Source organism: Anas platyrhynchos, chromosome 15 (assembly GCF_047663525.1).
Source record: "Anas platyrhynchos isolate ZD024472 breed Pekin duck chromosome 15, IASCAAS_PekinDuck_T2T, whole genome shotgun sequence".
In the NCBI taxonomy this organism is placed as follows: Eukaryota; Metazoa; Chordata; class Aves; order Anseriformes; family Anatidae; genus Anas; species Anas platyrhynchos.
In genome coordinates this window covers 17,195,565-17,212,099 of record NC_092601.1, presented here as the reverse complement: position 1 = coordinate 17,212,099, position 16,535 = coordinate 17,195,565, and the positions used below count along the sequence as shown (strand labels likewise).

The window sequence follows — 16,535 nt, the reverse complement described above, 5'->3', positions numbered from 1 at the left end:
TGGCCACAGGAGCCCGATGTGGCCACGTGCCCAAAGTGGCCACATGAGCCCAAAGTGGCCATACAAGCCCAATGCAGCCACACGAACCCGAAGTGGCCACACGAGCCCGAAGTGGCCACATGAGCCCAAAGTGGCCACTCAAGCCCAAGGTGGCCACTCGAGCCCATCCATCCGTGCGCCCAGCTCTCGCCGTGGCGGCTGCGGTTCGTTTCCCATCTCCTGCTCGCCCCGTGCCGGGGAAGTTGAGCGTCCCGGCAGCTTGGGCAGCACCACGTGTCCCCGGCGGCGGATCCCGGCGGCCCCGACATGATGTAATCGCGGGCCCCGCGCCGTGATGCAGGATCACTCCACTCCGGCCGCCGCGCTTATTGGCTGCGTGGCGCTGGTTCTACGGGCGGGGTTTTTTTTTCCTTACCCACCGCGCAACCCAACCGAGCTTACCCTCGGGGAGCCCCACCCCGCGTGGCAGCCCCTCCGCCACCACCCAACCCAACCCGGCCGGCCTGGGACCCCCAGACCCTCGCCCACCGCCCCGCGGGTGCCGTTTGGTGGCCCCATGGTGTGGGGGGGCCCTGGGGAGCGTGGCCTTTCTGTTTTTTTTGGGGGGTGTGGGACGGGAAGGGGCCCTGCGGAATCTAGGTTGGAGTGGGAATAAAGCTGTTTGGGTGGTTTTGGGTTTTTTTTTGGTTCCCTGCCCCCCTCGCGGTGGGTTATTAAAGGGGTGCGACCCTTGCGTTTGCGCTCGGCTGCTTTGTGGGACACGGCACGCTCGCCCCCACAGTGACCCTAATAAAATGGAAGGGGGGGGAGAGATAGCGTGCAGCCCCCCTGAGGCACCCCATGGCAAGTTAGGGGGGGCTTCTGGGGGGGGTTTCAACAGCCTCTGAAAACACCCAAGCAGCTCCAGCCGGAGCGGGGCTGGGCTGAGCCCCCCAGCTCTGCCACCACCATGGGGTGCCCCACGCAGGATTTTGCACAGGGGTGCACCGGGGGGGCGGGGGGGGGAGGATTTTAGGGTTCAGCCAGCTTTAATTAATTATTGGGCAGCCTCTGTCCTGCTTGGCAGAGCAGGCAAACTTCAGAGGGGCTGCTGGCGCAGTTGGTTTCATTTTCCCAAGTTATTCCCGGAGCTGAGACAAAACAAAAGGGGCTCCCCCAAAATCCCAGCACCCCCCCTCTGTGAGCACCCTCTGGCTGCGCTGGGCCCCTCTGAGCTCCCCTGGGTGCACGATGCTGGGGCAGCCCAGGTATTTGGAGCCCAGATAATTATTTGGTGCACAGTAATTTATTTGGTGCCCTGGTATTTGGTGCCCACGCATTTATTTGGTGCCCAGGTGTTGATTTGGTGCCTGGGTAGTTATTTGGCACCCAGGTACTTGGTGCCCAGGGATTTAACTTGGTGCCCAGGGATTTATTTTTTTGGCACCTGGATGTCTGGTGCCCAGGTATTGATTCAGTGCCCAGGTATTGATTTATTTGGAGCCCAGATATTTATTTGATTCCCAAGTACTGGGTGCCCAGGTACTTGGTGCCCAGGTATTCATTAATTTGGTGCCCAGGTATTGATTTGGTACACAAATATTGGGTGCACAGGAACTTTTTGCCTGGGTCTTGATTTATTTGGTGCCCATGTATTGATTTATTTAATGCCCAGATATTGATTTATTTAATGCCCAGGTATTGATTTGGTTCCCAGGTACTGGGTGCCCAGGTACTGGCTGCCCAGGGCTTTAATTTGGCTCCCAGGGATTTATTCGGTGCCTGGCTGTCTGGTGCCCAGGAACTGATTTATTTGAAGCCCAGATATTTATTTGGTACCCAAGTATTGTGTGCCCAGGAACTTGGTGCCCGGGTATTGATTAATTCGGTGCCCAGCTATCGATTAATTTGGTGCCCAGCTATTGATCCACTTGGTTCCCAGGTGCCCAATAACTCTCTACCCAGGACCCTGCTGCAGAGACGGACACCCCACAAGGGGGGGAGCAGCACCCCGAGGAGGGGGTGCCTTTGCCGGAGCCGTTCTCGGGGCCGTTCCCGGGGCCGCCCCTCGTCCCGCCCTCCCCCCCCCCCCCCCCGGTGGCTCCCGCCCCTCCCGGCCGCAGGTCCCCGGCGCTCATGGTGCGAGCGGCCGCGGCCGGGCGGCGCCGCCGGTGCTGAGCTGCGGGGATGAGCGCCCTCGCCTTCGACGACGGGAGCCTGGACGGGCTGGCCCCGGCCCTGGGGCTGCCCGGGGGCAGCGACATCGACACGGCGCTGCTCAGCGACATCGACGGTGCGGGGGACCCCGGGGAGCCCCGGGTTTTGGAGAGGGAGGAGAGGGGGGGGGGTACCGGGTTATGGTGGCGCTGGGATTAGGGGAGGTGGGAGAACAGGGATTGGGGGGGGTTACAGGGATTGAGGGGGGGTGGGGGAAGCGGGATGGGGGATATGGGGGCACCGGGATGGGGGATATGGGGTACCGGGATGGGGACGGCTGGGAGCGGCGCTGCGCGCTCGGTGCGCACCCGGGGCTCGGTGCGCGCCCAGGGCTCGGTGCGCACCCGGGGTTCGGTGCAAAAGGGGGGGCTCGGTGCAAAACCGGGGTTCGGGGCAATTACCGGGGGTCGGTGCAATAGGGGGGGGCTCGCTGCGATACCGGGAAGCCACGCGTGGCCGTGGGGGGTGCAGTGCCCGGTGCCCGGTGCCCGGTGCCCAGCCGGGAAGCCACGCGTGGCCGCGGGGGGTGCAACGCCCGGTGCAATACTGGAGAAGAGGGGGGGGGGCAGCGGGCTCGGTGCAACACCGGGGGCTCGGTGCAATACCGGAGAGCCGTAGCACAGCCCGGGGGGGCCGCTCCCGGTGCCGGGGGGGGGAAGGATTTGGGGTTTTTGGGGGCGCGGAGTCGCTGCTGGGTTGCGTCGTGCTCGATCCGGGGGGTTCGGGTACCGGGTGTCCCCCCCCCTCCCCAGTCCCGGGGGGCTCGGTGCCGGTGTCGGGACCCCCCCCGCACCCCCCCCAGCCTTGTGTCGCCGCCAGCCCCGCCCCGCGGTAGCGTCACCGCCGGGGTTACTCCCGGTCATTCCTCCTGGCTTCCCGGGGCGGGGGGGGGAAGGGAAGGGAAGGAAGGGGAGGGGGAGAAGCGGCCCCGGGGCTCTGCGGAGCATCCCCGGGCCCGGAGCCCTTGGTACCGGGTCTTTTAGGGAGGGGGGCTGCACGGTGGGGATGGGGCCAGTGGGATCCACTCCCCAGCACCGAGCTGTACCCGATCCCATAAGGGTTCCCATAACCGTACCTGTTCCCATAACAGTTCCCATACCCATACACGTTCCTATTCCCATTCCCATAACCGTTCCCATTCCCATAACCGTTCCCATTCCCATAACCGTTCCCATTCCCATAACCATTCCCATACCCATATATGTTCCCATTCCTATTCCCATAACCGTACCCATAACCGTTCCTGTTCCCATAACCATTCCCATACCCATAAAAGTCCCATTCCCGTTCCCATAACCGTACCCACAACCGTACCTATTCCCATAACCATTCCCATACCCATACCCATTTCTTTCCCATTCCTATAACCATTCCCATACCCATACCCGTTCCCATACCCATACAGGTTCCCATTCCCGTTCCCATAACCATTCCCATACCCATACACGTTCCCGTACCCTTACCCAACCCCTACCCATACCTGTCCACATCCCTGCACCCATTCCCATACCCCTACCCCTACCCGTTCCCATTCCCACCCCCGTCCCCATAGCCAGCCCTCCCCCAGCACCGAACAGGTTCCCCGGCTGGCAGCACGTGGCGCCCGTCCCGGCTGAGCTCGCCGAGCGTCGGGGCCCCGAGGCATCCCCGGCACAGACCGGCCCAGCCGGTGGAGCACGCGGCGGGGTGGGGAGAGGGTGTGGGGCCGCCCGAGCCCCCCGGCACCCTGCAGCACCCACGGGACGCTCGGGGAGGTCGGTGCCGGGAGCCCCCTCTCCGGGGCCGTTGCGGTGTCCCCGTGCTGGCACTGAACCCAAACCCAAAGCCAAGGGGGTGACCTTTAACCAGATGGCAGCAGCGGGGGAAGCGATGCATCCTGCCGCCCGGCTCCCCGCGAGGACTTTGGCTGCGGGGTGTCGTGCCCCACAGCCGCGCTGGTGTCCCCTCTGCCCTCCTTGGCCCCGAACCAGGGCTGAGACGGTGCGCCGGGTCACCAGCGGGCAGCCACCGCCGGGACACCCCGCTTTGTTTGGCCGTGAGCCCCAGGAAGCCGTGGGGTGCAGAGGGATGGGGGTGTGGGGTGAGGGTGTCCCTCTGGGGGTGTTTCTCTGGCCCCGTGGAGAGGGTCTGGGTGTGTCGGTGGTATTTATGGGAAGGGTTTTCTAGAGATTTTTGGTAAAGGGCTGTTAGAAATATATATGGTCCTGGGGGCTCTGCATGGCCCCATTGCCCTGCCCTTACACCCCACGTGGGGGGCTGTCCCCCTGCTGAGGGGCTCTGGGGGCCCTGTGGGGCTGCCCCCAGCTGCTTGTAGGGTGGGGAGGTGAGAAACCAAAGGGGTTTTGCAGTGCTCCCCTGCAGCGTGGCCATCTGCCCCACCTCCTGACCCCCCCCCCCGGGGGTTTGTTGTGGTCCCCACGTGGCCATGGGTCCCTGCACCCACCTTGGGGGTCCTCCGGTGGTCAGGGACCTGGGTGCTCTGCGTCCACTGGGACCCACGGGTGCGCAGCCCTGCCCCATGTGCTCCCCCAAAACAATGGGGTGGGGGCAGCCCTGGCACCTCCAGGTGGGGGCAGAGCCCCAGGGCTGGGGCAGCTGCTTGTAGGGTGCCACGGGACGCAAATCCCTGGTGGGTATTGGGGTGGGAGGGGAGAGCCCCCGTCTGCGCCATGGGGGAGCCTTGGGGGTCTCGTGAGCTTTGGGGTCTGAGGCTTAGAGCCCCCTGGAAAGCCCCCCGGTGCAAATAGGGGTGCTGACCCCTTATAGGGGGGGGCTGGAGCTGTGCAAAGCAGCCCCCTCTCCATGCGGGGCATCTCCTCCAGCACCCGCAGCACGCACAGGGGGCTGCTGGGGCGCAAAGGGGTGGTGAGGGGCACCCCGGCGTGCCCGGGATGGATTCGGGGGGCTCGTGGCGAAGGTGTTGGGGGCGGCTGACCCCGAGTAACCGCGGTGGGTGCCGTTGGGGTGCCCGCGAGTTACCCGGCCTGGCTCACCTTGGCGCGGCCGCGGGGCTGTCTGGGGGCGGCCGGCGGGCGCGCGGGCGGCGATTGGCGGAGTCGGCATCACCCCATCGCCGGCCCCGCTCCAGGCTTGGCGCGGGTGGCGAGCAGGGAGGGCCTCGCGGGGAGAGGAGGCGAGAAAAAAAGGGTTCCAAAATATCCCAGTGCCTCCTCGGCACGAGGCTGAGAGGAGGCCTCGGTCTCCGCTCGGAGACCCCCCCCCGGTTGCGCCCACCCCGCCGGCCGCGCGGGAAGGTACCCCCGGCCTCATCCTCCCCGCGTCTCAGGGGGGCTTCGCCGCGGTCCCTTCCCGCTGCATGGGGTGCCCCGGGGTGTGGGGCACCTCGCTGGGGGTGTCCCGGGGGCTGGGGGGCTGGGGGTGCCTCGGTGGGACCCCCCCTCCCCGTGGGTCATCGCGGTGGTGGCACTTTTGGGGTGTCTCCGTGCTGGGGGTGCACAAGTGGGGGCACCCCACTGCGGGCATCCCCTGGGGGAACGGAGGGGGGTGGTGATGGGGGGGGGCTGGGGCACGGCTGTGGGGGTGTCCCCGGGTCTGTGCCCCCCCCCCGTGAGGGGGGCAGACCCCCGAGATCCGTGCTGTTTAACCCTGCGCTTGCCATGGTGCTGGGGGGAGAGCGGGGCGCACGCGCTTGGCACTGGGGTGGGGGGGTCCGGGATGTGGCACCTCCCTGTCCCCACCCGAACCTGCTCCCTCCCCCCGATATGGGGGCTGCTTTGGGGGCTGTCGGGGTTCCTGGTGGATGGGAAATGAGTGAGGGGGTGTGTGCCCCCCCGGGCTGAATGCAGCCCCGCTGCCCCCAGGCTGGGCTGGAAACCTCTGAGCCAGGGGGGAGCGCCGTGGGGCTGGGGACCCCCAAGGGTTTTGGGGACCCCTTGGAAAGGTCCGGGACCACCGCTGACGGGCCGGGGGGGGGCTGTTTTGCAGACATGCTCCAGCTGATCAACACCTCGGACAATGACTTCTCGGGGCTCTTCGACTCTCCTCCCTTCGGTGCCCCCGACAGCACCGTGCCCCCGGGGCTCCCCCCGGCCCCGAGCACCCTCGGCACCTACCTGGGGCCCAGCAATCCGCCCCCCGCCGCCCCCCAGGGCAACGTGTACCCGGGACCCCCGGGGCTGGCACCCTTCACCCCACAGCCCCCTGCCCCTCTCCTGCCAGCCCCCGGCCCCCCGACAGCCCCGGGGGTGAAGGAGGAGCCGTCGGCCGTGCCCAGCAGCCAGCCCCAGCCCGGCGTGATGCTGCCCCCCCCCAGCTTCGTCCCCGCGTCCCCCGGCCAGTTTAGCCCCCAGCCCTTGGTGGGCTTCCAGAACCAGCACGGCTTCCCCGGTGAGGATTTTGGGGTGCACAGGGAGGGTGGTAGAGGGAGGAGGGGGGGGGGTCAGGGCTGCCTGATTTTGGGCAGGGGGCTCGGTGCGGGGGTCCCCTAACGCCGCCCTCTGCTCCGTGCCCAGCCGTGCAGCCCGGGGGGGCCGGGCAGAGCCCCCTGCCCACCCCACAGCCGGTCCAACCCGTGGCGACGCTGCCCGGCCCCGTGCAGAGCGTGGCACCCCAGCAGCTCCTGGCCCCCGGACCCCCCCCTGCCACCACCACCGCCACCCCCCAGCCCGTCTCGCCCCAGATCCAGCCGGTGCCGGTAAGCCCAAAACCGAGGATTACGCACATCAAAGGGGGGGGGGTCTGGTGGCACCCCAGCCCCTCTGACCCCCCCCTCCCACCCCCTCCCCGACCCCCCCAGGTGCTGCTGCAGCCCCATTTCATCAAGGCTGACTCCCTGCTGCTCACGGCCGTCAAGACGGACGCCGGCAGCGCCAAGACCTCTGGCATCGCCTCCTTGGCCACCAGCGCCGGCGGCACCGCGGCCCCGCTGCAGGTGCCGGTAGGTGCCCCCATGGAGGGGCTGCGGGGTGGGCTGGGGATGCTCGGGGACCCCCCCAAGGTGATGCCTCCCTGCGTCCCTCCAGGCGTTGGTGAGCGGGGGGACCATCCTGGCCACCGTGCCGCTGGTGGTGGACGCGGAGAAGCTGCCCATCAACCGGCTGGCGCCCAGCGGGAAACCGGCGCTGGTGCAGGGCAAGGGGGAGAAGCGGACGGCGCACAACGCCATCGAGAAGCGCTACCGCTCCTCCATCAACGACAAGATCGTGGAGCTCAAGGACCTGGTGGTGGGCACCGAGGCCAAGGTGGGTGCGCCGTGACGGGGCTTGGGGGAGCAAAGGGCGCAGGGGCTGGGGGTGAGGAGGGGGCTGCTGGCAGAGGGGCTGAGCCCCCTCCCATGGTCTCTGGCAGCTCAACAAGTCGGCGATCCTGCGGAAAGCCATCGAGTACATCCGCTACCTGCAGCAGAGCAACCAGAAGCTGAAGCAGGAGAACCTCAGCCTGAGGATGGCCGTGCAGAAGAGCAGTGAGTGCCATGGGGCGGGCAGGTGCTGTCCAGGATCCTTCTGTGTCCCCCCCCCCAGCCCGTCTCAGCCCTGCCTCGCTCCCCGCAGAGTCCCTCAAGGACCTGGTGGCCTCCTGCAGCAGCGGGGGGGCCAAGGCGGAGGCCCCCATGGAGGTGGTGAAGGCGGAGGTGATGGAGATGCTGACGCCGCCGCCCTCCGATGTGGGGTCCCCCTCCCGCGGCAGCCCCCTCTCGCTCAGCGGGGGCAGCAGCACCAGCAGCAGCGACTCGGAGCCCGACAGCCCCCTTTGCGACCATGGCAAGGTGCAGGGGGGTGCACGGTGATGGGGGGTCCCCAGGGGGCCAGGAGCCAAGCTGGGAGGGGGGATGCTGGAGTGGGAACCCGGCCTTTTGTCCCTTAGGGTGCTCCTCGCCCCGTGTGGGGCTGGAGGGAGGGGTGTGGGGGATGCAACACCCTTGCTAAGGACCTCGTGCACGTATCCTGCACCCCGTACCCCATATCCGTGCCCTGTGCCCTACACATGTGCCTCAACACCATGCTGCACGCCCATGCCCCCTATAATCCATGCCATACCCATGGCCATACCCATACCCCAAACCCTCTTCTCCATGCCCCATGCTCCATGCCCACTCTTCTGCCCCATGGCCGTGCCCCACGTCCATATATCTGTGCCCGTGTCCCTGTGCCCCATGCTCTGCCCCATGTGCCCCGTTCCTGAGGCTCACAGAGGGTCTACCCACGCAGGTGAAGCAGGAGCGCCCGCTGCCCTCTCCCGGCAGCCAGGGCATGTTGGATCGCTCCCGCATGGCCCTCTGCGCCTTCGTCTTCCTCTGCCTCTCCTTCAACCCCCTGGCCTCCCTCCTGCGAGGCTCCAGCGCCCCGACCCCCGTGGGGAGCCCGGGCACTGCGGGGCCTGGCAGGAGCATCATGGCCGAGCCCGGCACCGTGGGTAAGCGCTGGCACGGGGTGGAGGCTGTTGGGGTAGGGGTGGGTTGGAGGCTGAGTGGTGGAAAACGTTGGGATTGGGGTGGGTGGGAGGCTGTGGGTGGGGTAAAGGCTTTGGGTGGAGGATGTTTGGGGTGGGCTGGAGGCTGGTGGGGTGCAGGGTGTTGGGGTGCAGGGTGTTGGGGTGGGGGTGAAGGCCATGGGGATGGAGGCTGCTGGGTGGGCACCATTGGGATGGAGGTCACTGGGGTGGGCATCATTGGGGTGGAGGTCACTGGGTGGGCATCATTGGGATGGAGGCCACTGGGGTGGGCACTATTAGGATGGAGGTCACTGGGGTGGGTACCATTAGGATGGAGGTCACTGGGGTGGGCATATTGGGATGGAGGCCACTGGGGTGGGCATATTGGGATGGAGGTCACTGGGGTGGGTACCATTAGGATGGAGGTCACTGGTGTGGGCACCATTGGGGTGGAGGCCACTGGGGTGGGCACTATGGGAGTAGAGGTCACTGGGGTGGGCACCAGTGGGATGGGGGTCACTGGGATGGAGGCCACTGGGGTGGGCACATTGGGGTGGAGGTCACCAGGGTGGGCTCCACGGGGCCAGATGCCGCTGACCGCCCGCCGTCCCCACGCAGAGGAGCCGTGGGGGTGGTCGCAGTGGCTGTGGCCCACGCTGGTGTTCTGGGGGCTGAACGCGGCGCTGGTGCTGGGGGCAGTGGTGCGGCTCTTCGTCTGCGGGGAGCCCGTCACCCCCCCGCACTCCGAGCCCTCTGTCCTCTTCTGGCGCCACCGCCGCCAGGCTGACCTCGACCTCGAGCGGGTAAGCCCTGCCCACTTTCCCCAAGCCCCGCCCACTTTCCCCAAGCCCCGCCCACTTCCCCCAAGCCCCGCCCACTTTCCACAAGCCACGCCCACTTCCCAAAGCCACGCCCACCGTGGCCCCGCCCCCCGATGCCCCCCACCCCTCTCCCCTGGCCCTGTCCCCACCCCCTCCCCGTGATTGCCCCGCCCACTTTCCCCATGCCCCACCCACCTCATTTGCACTAACCCCGCCCACCCACCCTGACCACGCCCCCTCCACGTGGCTTAGCCCCGCCCACCCACCGTGGTCCCATTCACACCCCTTGGGATGGGGCCACGCCCCCACCTCCTGACCACACCCACACGTTCTCATTGGCCACGCCCCTCATTGGCCACGCCCCCACCTCATTGACCACGCCCCCCATTCATTGACCACGCCCCCCATTCATTTCCCACGCCCCCTTTGGCTCCCCCAACCCCCTCTCCTTGACCCTCCCCTCCCCACGCCCCCCCAAAAACTTGACCACGCCCCCAAACCTTAACCACGCCCCCAACCCTGACCACGCCCCCAACCCCTAGCCCCGCCCACCTCCTTGGCCCCGCCCCCCCCATGCCAATACCCCATTTGGGGGGGGGGGTCTCCGCAGGGCGACTTCGCGCAGGGGGCTCAGCACCTGCGCACGGCGCTGGGGGCCCTGGGCCGCCCCCTGCCCGCCTCCCACGGGGACCTGGCCTGCAGCCTGCTCTGGACCCTGCTGCGCCACCTCCTGCAGCGCCTTTGGGTGGGCCGCTGGCTGGCCGCCCGCGCCGGGGGGCTGCGCCCGGACCCCCCACCCCGCGCCCACGTCCGTCAGAGCGCACGCGACGCCGCCATGGCGTATCACCGCCTGCACCAGCTGCACCTCGCGGGTAGGTGCCGTGCCACCGGGATGGGGATTGGGGCACGGAGGGGTTATTTTGGGGAGGGGGTGTCGCTATGCTGTCTGCTGACGCCCCCCTGCCCGGTGGGGGTCCCCGCAGGGAAGCAAGCCGGGGGGCACCTGCTGGCCATCAACCTGGCGCTCAGCGCCGTCAACCTGGCCGAGTGCGCCGGCGACGCCGTGTCCGTGGCTGCCCTGGCTGAGATCTACGTGGCAGCCGCCCTGCGCGTCAAGGCCAGCCTGCACCGCTGCTTCCACTTCTTGGCCGTGAGTTTTGGGGGGTTCAAGGGGTGGGGAGCGGCCCCATTTGTCTGTGGGGGGCTTGGTGGGGTGCCCAACGGCGTGTCCGTCCCCAGCTGTGCCGTGGGACCTGGTTGCTCCATGTGGCCGCCTGTCCCCAAACTGCAGGGTTTGGTGTCGTGTCCCCCTCCATCGATGGGACCTGGGGACCCCCTCCGCCCCCCCACCAACCCCAATGTTGTGCTGTCCCCGCAGCGCCCCTTCCTGTGCAGTGCCCGGCGCGTGGCCCTGTCCCACGGCGGGGCCGTGCCCCCCGCCATGCAGTGGCTCTGCCACCCCTTGGGCCACCGCTTCTTCGTGGATGGCGACTGGGCCGTCAAGGGCGCACCGAGGGAGACCATCTACAGCTCCGCCGGCAACCCAGGTACCCCCTCAACCCCCCAGCACCCCCCCCTATCCATTTTGGGGCTGGGGGCTGACCCCTTTTGCCCCACAGTGGACCCGCTGGCGCAGGTGACCCAGCTCTTCCGCGAGCACCTCCTGGAGAAGGCGCTGTGCTGCGTGGCCATGCCCGAGCCCGGCCGCCCCGCGGCGCAGGGAGAGGGGTGAGTGTCGGGGTGGGCACCCCTTCCCTTTGCTCACCGGGGGTTCCAGCCCCGCTCACGTCCCCTCTGCTGCCCCACCAGGCGTTTTTCGGATGCCCTGGAGTACCTCCAGCTGCTCAACGGCTGCTCCGACGCCAGCGGTGCGCCCGGCCCCGCGCCCTCCATCAGCTGCGGCTTGGCGGCGGTGACCGGTGAGGCCGGCGTCCCCCGGGCGCTGCGTGGGGGCAGCGGGCTGGCCGTGGACACCCCATTTCCATGCCCATTTCTACCCCGCAGGCACCGACCCCGTGTCCAAGTGGTGGGCGTCCGTCATCGGCGCCGTTATCCACTGGCTGCAGGGAGACGAGGAGGGGGCCGAGCGCCTCTACCCGCTGGTGGAGACCATGCCCCGGGTGCTGCAGGGCTCTGAGTGAGTGCTGGGGGTGGCAGGGTGCAGGGTGCCAGCTCTTCCTCTGCACCCCCTTTTATTTGGGGTCAGCGCAGCCCCTGCGCCTGCTGGAGGGGGCTTCACCGTGCCCAGCGAGGGGTCTGTGGTCACCGTGCTCCCCGTCCCCGTGCAGGAAGCCCCTTCCCCGCGCCGCGCTGCACTCCTTCAAGGCTGTCCGGGCCATGCTGAGCAAGCAGGACGGGAGCCAGGCCAGCCTGAACCACTGCGAGAAAGCCAGCAGCTGCCTGCGGGAGAGCCTGGAGCTCAGCAGCCCCCCCAAGTGCACCATCGACAAGGTGAGGCTGGGGGAGCCGGAGGGGCCGGGAGCGGGTTTTTTTGTTCTTTTTTTGGGGGGGGGATTGCCAAAATGCAGGAGGCGTCCCCGGCCCTCGCGGGGGTGCATTGTAGTTGCATTGCATGTGTCAGACTGGGAGTGCAATGCCCCTGCCATGCAGCCCGGCGGGGGTCCCGCGCAGCGCCGCCCGCCCACGGGGAGAGGGTAGCGGGGTGCGCCCCGTCCGTCTGTCCCGCTCACTGCCCCCCCCCTCTCCCCTTTTTGTCTGTCCTCCCCAAATCCTTGCAGGCGGTGCAGCTCCTGCTGTGCGACCTGCTCCTGGTCACCCGCACCAACCTGTGGCAGCAGCAGATGAGCGCCAGCCAGCAGCTCCGCGGCGCCTACCAAGCGTCCGCCCTGGAGCTCCGCGGCTTCCAGCAGGACCTCAGCACCCTGCGGCGCCTGGCGCAGACCCTCCGGCCCGCCATGCGCAGGGTGAGCCCCCCTTCCAGCCTCCGAGAGCCCCGTGGGGACGCGTACTGTGCCCCCCAACCCTCCTCTTCTTCCTCCTCCTCATCCTCCTCCTCCTAGGTGTTCCTGCACGAAGCCACCGCCAGGCTGATGGCTCGCGCCAGCCCCACGCGCACCCACCAGCTGCTGGACCGCAGCCTGCGGAGGAGAGGGGTGCAGGGCAGCAAAACAGGTGGGTGAAGGGCTCGGGGAACCCCCCCCTGCACCGGGTACCCCATGGGGACACCCCGCTGCTTGCCACCACCATATTTAGGGGGTACGGCATGGACAGGGAGAGCTTCTCCCCCAATATTTTGGGGTGCCCAAATAGCCTCGCAGCACACCCGGAGAACCCAAAGGGCTGGTGAGGGACTGACGCCCGCTCTGTCCCCGCAGCTGGTGAACCCGAGAGCCACCCCACGCCGCGGGAGCACGCCGAGGCCCTGCTGCTCGCCTCCTGCTACCTGCCCCCCAGCTTCCTCTCGGCCCCCGGGCAGCGCGTGGGGATGCTGGCGGAGGCGGCGCGCACGCTGGAGAAGTTGGGCGACCGCCGCACGCTGCACGACTGCCAGCAGATGATCATCAAGCTGGGCAGCGGCACCACGGTCACCTCGGGGTAGCCGGGGTGGGGGGGGGACAACAGGGGATGGGGTCACCCCAAAGCCCTCTCGCCCTCGCTGCAGGACGGGTTCAAGGTTTTTGGAGGCGCCGGGCAGGAGGAGCGCCAGGGTGCCGCGTCCACCTTCGTCACCGTCCCCAGTGGGTGCTCCCCGCGTGTCCCCAGGACGTGGGGACATCTAGTGACACTGTCACAGTATTGCATGGCACTGGGGTGCTCGGCCACCCTCCTCCCCGCTGCCCGACACCCCCTTGCAGCACCCCAGCACAGGGCTGGGGCCCGTCCTCGCCCCCCTTTGCGCGCCCCTGCCCGTCCCCCTCTCCGCGGTCCCCAAGCCCCAGGGGGGGACACCCCAGCGTTGGGGAGGGCAGGAGGTTTTGCCCCGTGGTGGCAGCTATGGTGGCACCGTCTTGTCTCCCAGGTGGTGCCCGTGGTAGGAAAGAGGGGCCCCCCCCGTCCCTCCCCAGCACTGACCAGTCCCCCCCCAGTTTGGAGCTGCTGCAGCCGGTGCCGAGCGCCAGCTCCGAGCGCTTTTGGAGAAGGGGAGGCCCCCCCCTTGGGGGTGTGTGGGGGGGCTGGTGGGTGCCCCCATCCCCTCCCCTCGCTGCTCACACCTTGTACATAGCCCCCCCTCCCCGCCACGCCCCAGCATCCCCCCCCCATCCCTTTGCCTTGCCTTTTTAAACGGTATTTTCATAGTTGGAGAGTTTTGTACAGACAATTAAAGCTGATTATTTATACCGCTGCGTGCTGGACTGGGCTCTGACACTGGAGGGGGGGGGGCAAACCGAGATGGGTTGGGGCAAAAAGCCCCCCCCCAGGCGGGTGGGCAGCCTGTGGGGTCCCCCTTTCCTTGCACAAAATGGGGTTGGGGGGGGACAAAGGGGACAGGGATGGGGCCACCCCAAACCCACCTACCCCAACGCGCGTGGGGAGCACCGGAGCTGCCGCCCCCATACCCAAGCTTCCCCCCCAAAAAACCCCAACCCCACAGCGAGCCTTTTTGGGGCGGGGGGGCCACGTGGGGACAAAGGGACAGAGAGGAACACAGGCCACGAGCAGGGCGCCACGTACTTCCAAAACAATCGTTGTATCTTTATTGACGCTCTGAATGCAATGACCTGTTTTTTTTTAACTCTTAAGGAAAATAAACATCTTTTAGAAACAGCTTGTTACACACAATCTTCAGTGTGAAGCAATATACTAATAAGAACACTAGTCTTAACATTTACAGTCTTCATATATATTATATATATGTATATGTATACATATATATACACTATATAATGAGGCAATATATAATACACACGGTTTACCATTTTACAGTCATATGTACAAGATGTCACTAAAAATAGCCAGATTTCGGGCAGCGCTGCCAGGGACACGGACGATTTTTCTTATATTTTTTTGTAATTATTTTTATTAGTCTCTTTTCTCCCTTTTTTTTTTAATTTTTCGTGTGTTTTTCGCCCCCGTGTCCGAGGCAGGCTGCTGAAACGACAATTTCTTGGCCAGCAAACCTTGAGGGTGAGGGCTGGGTGTGGGATGGAGGGGGCACCACGGGGCTGCCCCCTTCCCGTGGGATGCTCGGCGCTGCTGGGGGGGGGCAGCTCACGGCTTTTTAGGATGGGGATTTGGGGTTAAATCGCCCTGGGCAGCCCTGCTGAAGCAGCCCGGAGAGGAGGAAGCCAAAGGAAGCTGGTGGCGAGGGGCAAGCCAGCGCCACACCAGGGTCTCCTCCGTCCCTCCCCGTGGTGTCCCACGTCCCTATGGGGTGGGCTGGGGCAGCCCAAATGCTGCCCACCCCAATGGGGACCGGTGCTGCCGAGTGGGAGCTGCTGCTGGGCTGTTTGTGCCCATCTGCACCAGGCTGGAAAGCTGGGTTTGCACCCGGAGCCTTGGGGTTTGCACCCAGAGCCATGGGGTGTGCACCCAGAGCTATGGGATTTACACCCAGAGCCATGGGGCATGCACCCAGAGCCTTGGGTTTGCACCCAGAGCTATGGGATTTTTACCAGGGCCATGGGGTTTGCACCAGGGCCATGGGGTTTGCACCCAGAGCTATGGGATTTGCACCCAGGGCCTTGGGGTGTGCACCCAGAGCTATGGGATTTACACCCAGAGCCTTGGGGTTTGCTCCCAGGACTATGGGATTTGCACCCAGAGCCATGGGGTTTGCACCCAAAGCCTTGGGGTGTGCACCCAGAGCAATGGGGCTTGCACCAGGGCCATGGGGTTTGCACCCAGGACTATGGGATTTCCACCCAGAGCCATGGGGCTTGCACCCAGAGCTTTGGGGTTTAAGCCCAAGCGCAGGGAGCAAAACCCATCCCCATCGAGCCAAGGTCTCGGCGAGGCAGAGCAGAAGGGGGGTGGCCTTTTGGGGACCCCAGCCCAGCAGCGCCAGCCCCCCAAAGGGCAGGAGGAAGGCGGGTGCAAGCGGAGGGAGGAATCGGGGCTTTGGGGCAGCCCCGGTGGGGACACGGCCGCTGGTGTCCCAGCGCTGTCCCCGTGCCCGGCAGGGTGGGGAGAGGGCAGGCAGGAGATGGAAGAACGAAACGGAAAAAGCCAAGTGGTGTTTCAGACAGCAGGCCGTTGTTGTTTTCTTTCTTTTTTTTTTTTTTTTGTCTTTTTTTGTCTTTTTTTCCTTTTTTTTTTCTCTTTTTTTTTTTTCTTTTTTTTTCCTTTTCTCCGTCGCGCACATATATACAGACAGACACCATGAGGTTTGCTGAAGGCAACATCTCAGATCAGATCAGTGTGAGATACGGAGACCCCGGGAACCCACGCAAGGGTCCGGCGGCCCCAAAGTAAGACAACAGCGCCGGGACCCCTTGGTACACGGCCCCCCCCCGCCCCCTCCCCACCCCCCCACCCCCCCACCCCACCCCATCCCACCACCCCTGTGCAGCTCACGTAGTCCTGGAGCAGTCTCTGTGTTCTCCATACGGATGTCACCGGGGCTGGTGACCCCGCCAACACCACCCTGGGGGGGCTCCGTGCCCCCCCGGCCCCGTTCTTCCACCCCGGGGGGCTCTCCCCACCGAAGGGGGGGCCCCGAGGAGAGACGTTGGGGGGCTGCCGGCAGCGCTGCGCCCACCTCGGGGGCCACGCTCCTCCGGTGGCCCCCGACGGCTCCGTGCTGGGGACGGTGGCGCTGCCACCCCCGCGGGTCCCTCGCTGGTGGGGGGGGGTCCTCGCGCCTCCCGCGCCGCTACACGGGCTGCCTCTGCGGGGACAAGGGGACAGGGGGTTAATGGGGTGGGGGGGGGGACACACGGCACATTGTCCCCAAGCTGGTGGGGGTGTCCCCATCGGGATGCAGCCCTGCGAAAAGCGCCGAGCCCGGAGGATGGGGTTTTAGACAATTTTTTAAATTGTCTAAATTTTGTAAATTGTCCCCCCCCCCCCAGGTCAGTGGACAAAATCCCATAAAAAAAACCCAAAGACTGTTTGTGGGGGCACAGCCCCTGTACTGGGGGTCTCATGGGGGGCCCCAGGGAAGCGATTGCCCTGTGCCAAGGAGGGGGACGTCCCCGAGGATTGGGGGGGGGGACACGGCGTGAAAGC

At 66.3% G+C, this 16,535-nt stretch overlaps 2 protein-coding genes across 4 annotated transcripts in view; one reads left to right on the top strand and one right to left on the bottom strand.

Moving 5' to 3' along the window:
* The first annotated feature begins 2,071 nt into the window (after positions 1-2,071).
* On the top strand, positions 2,072-13,705 carry SREBF1 (sterol regulatory element binding transcription factor 1). Of its 2 annotated transcripts, none has more exons than XM_038187022.2 (19): positions 2,072-2,272; positions 6,142-6,543; positions 6,669-6,850; positions 6,953-7,093; positions 7,179-7,397; positions 7,504-7,618; positions 7,707-7,921; positions 8,364-8,568; positions 9,205-9,389; positions 10,018-10,279; positions 10,391-10,557; positions 10,786-10,954; positions 11,027-11,135; positions 11,217-11,326; positions 11,412-11,544; positions 11,696-11,858; positions 12,146-12,331; positions 12,428-12,539; positions 12,743-13,705. In XM_038187022.2, exons 1-19 carry the CDS (start codon positions 2,167-2,169, stop codon positions 12,964-12,966), a joined length of 3,405 nt encoding a protein of 1,134 aa, XP_038042950.2. In that variant the 5' UTR covers positions 2,072-2,166; the 3' UTR covers positions 12,967-13,705. The 2 variants fall into 2 exon arrangements, with proteins under 2 accessions (XP_038042950.2, XP_038042951.2); XM_038187023.2 differs by having other exon boundaries at positions 2,075-2,272; positions 6,953-7,087.
* A 331-nt stretch (positions 13,706-14,036) lies between these two features.
* The window catches only part of RAI1 (retinoic acid induced 1), a 70,331-nt gene continuing 67,832 nt past the window's right edge, over positions 14,037-16,535 (bottom strand). For both annotated transcript variants that reach the window (XM_072023880.1, XM_038187021.2), the window contains one exon: positions 14,037-16,194. In XM_072023880.1, coding sequence (XP_071879981.1) covers positions 16,180-16,194 — 15 coding nt within the window. In that variant the 3' untranslated portion in view covers positions 14,037-16,179. The remainder of the gene's footprint in view (positions 16,195-16,535) is intronic.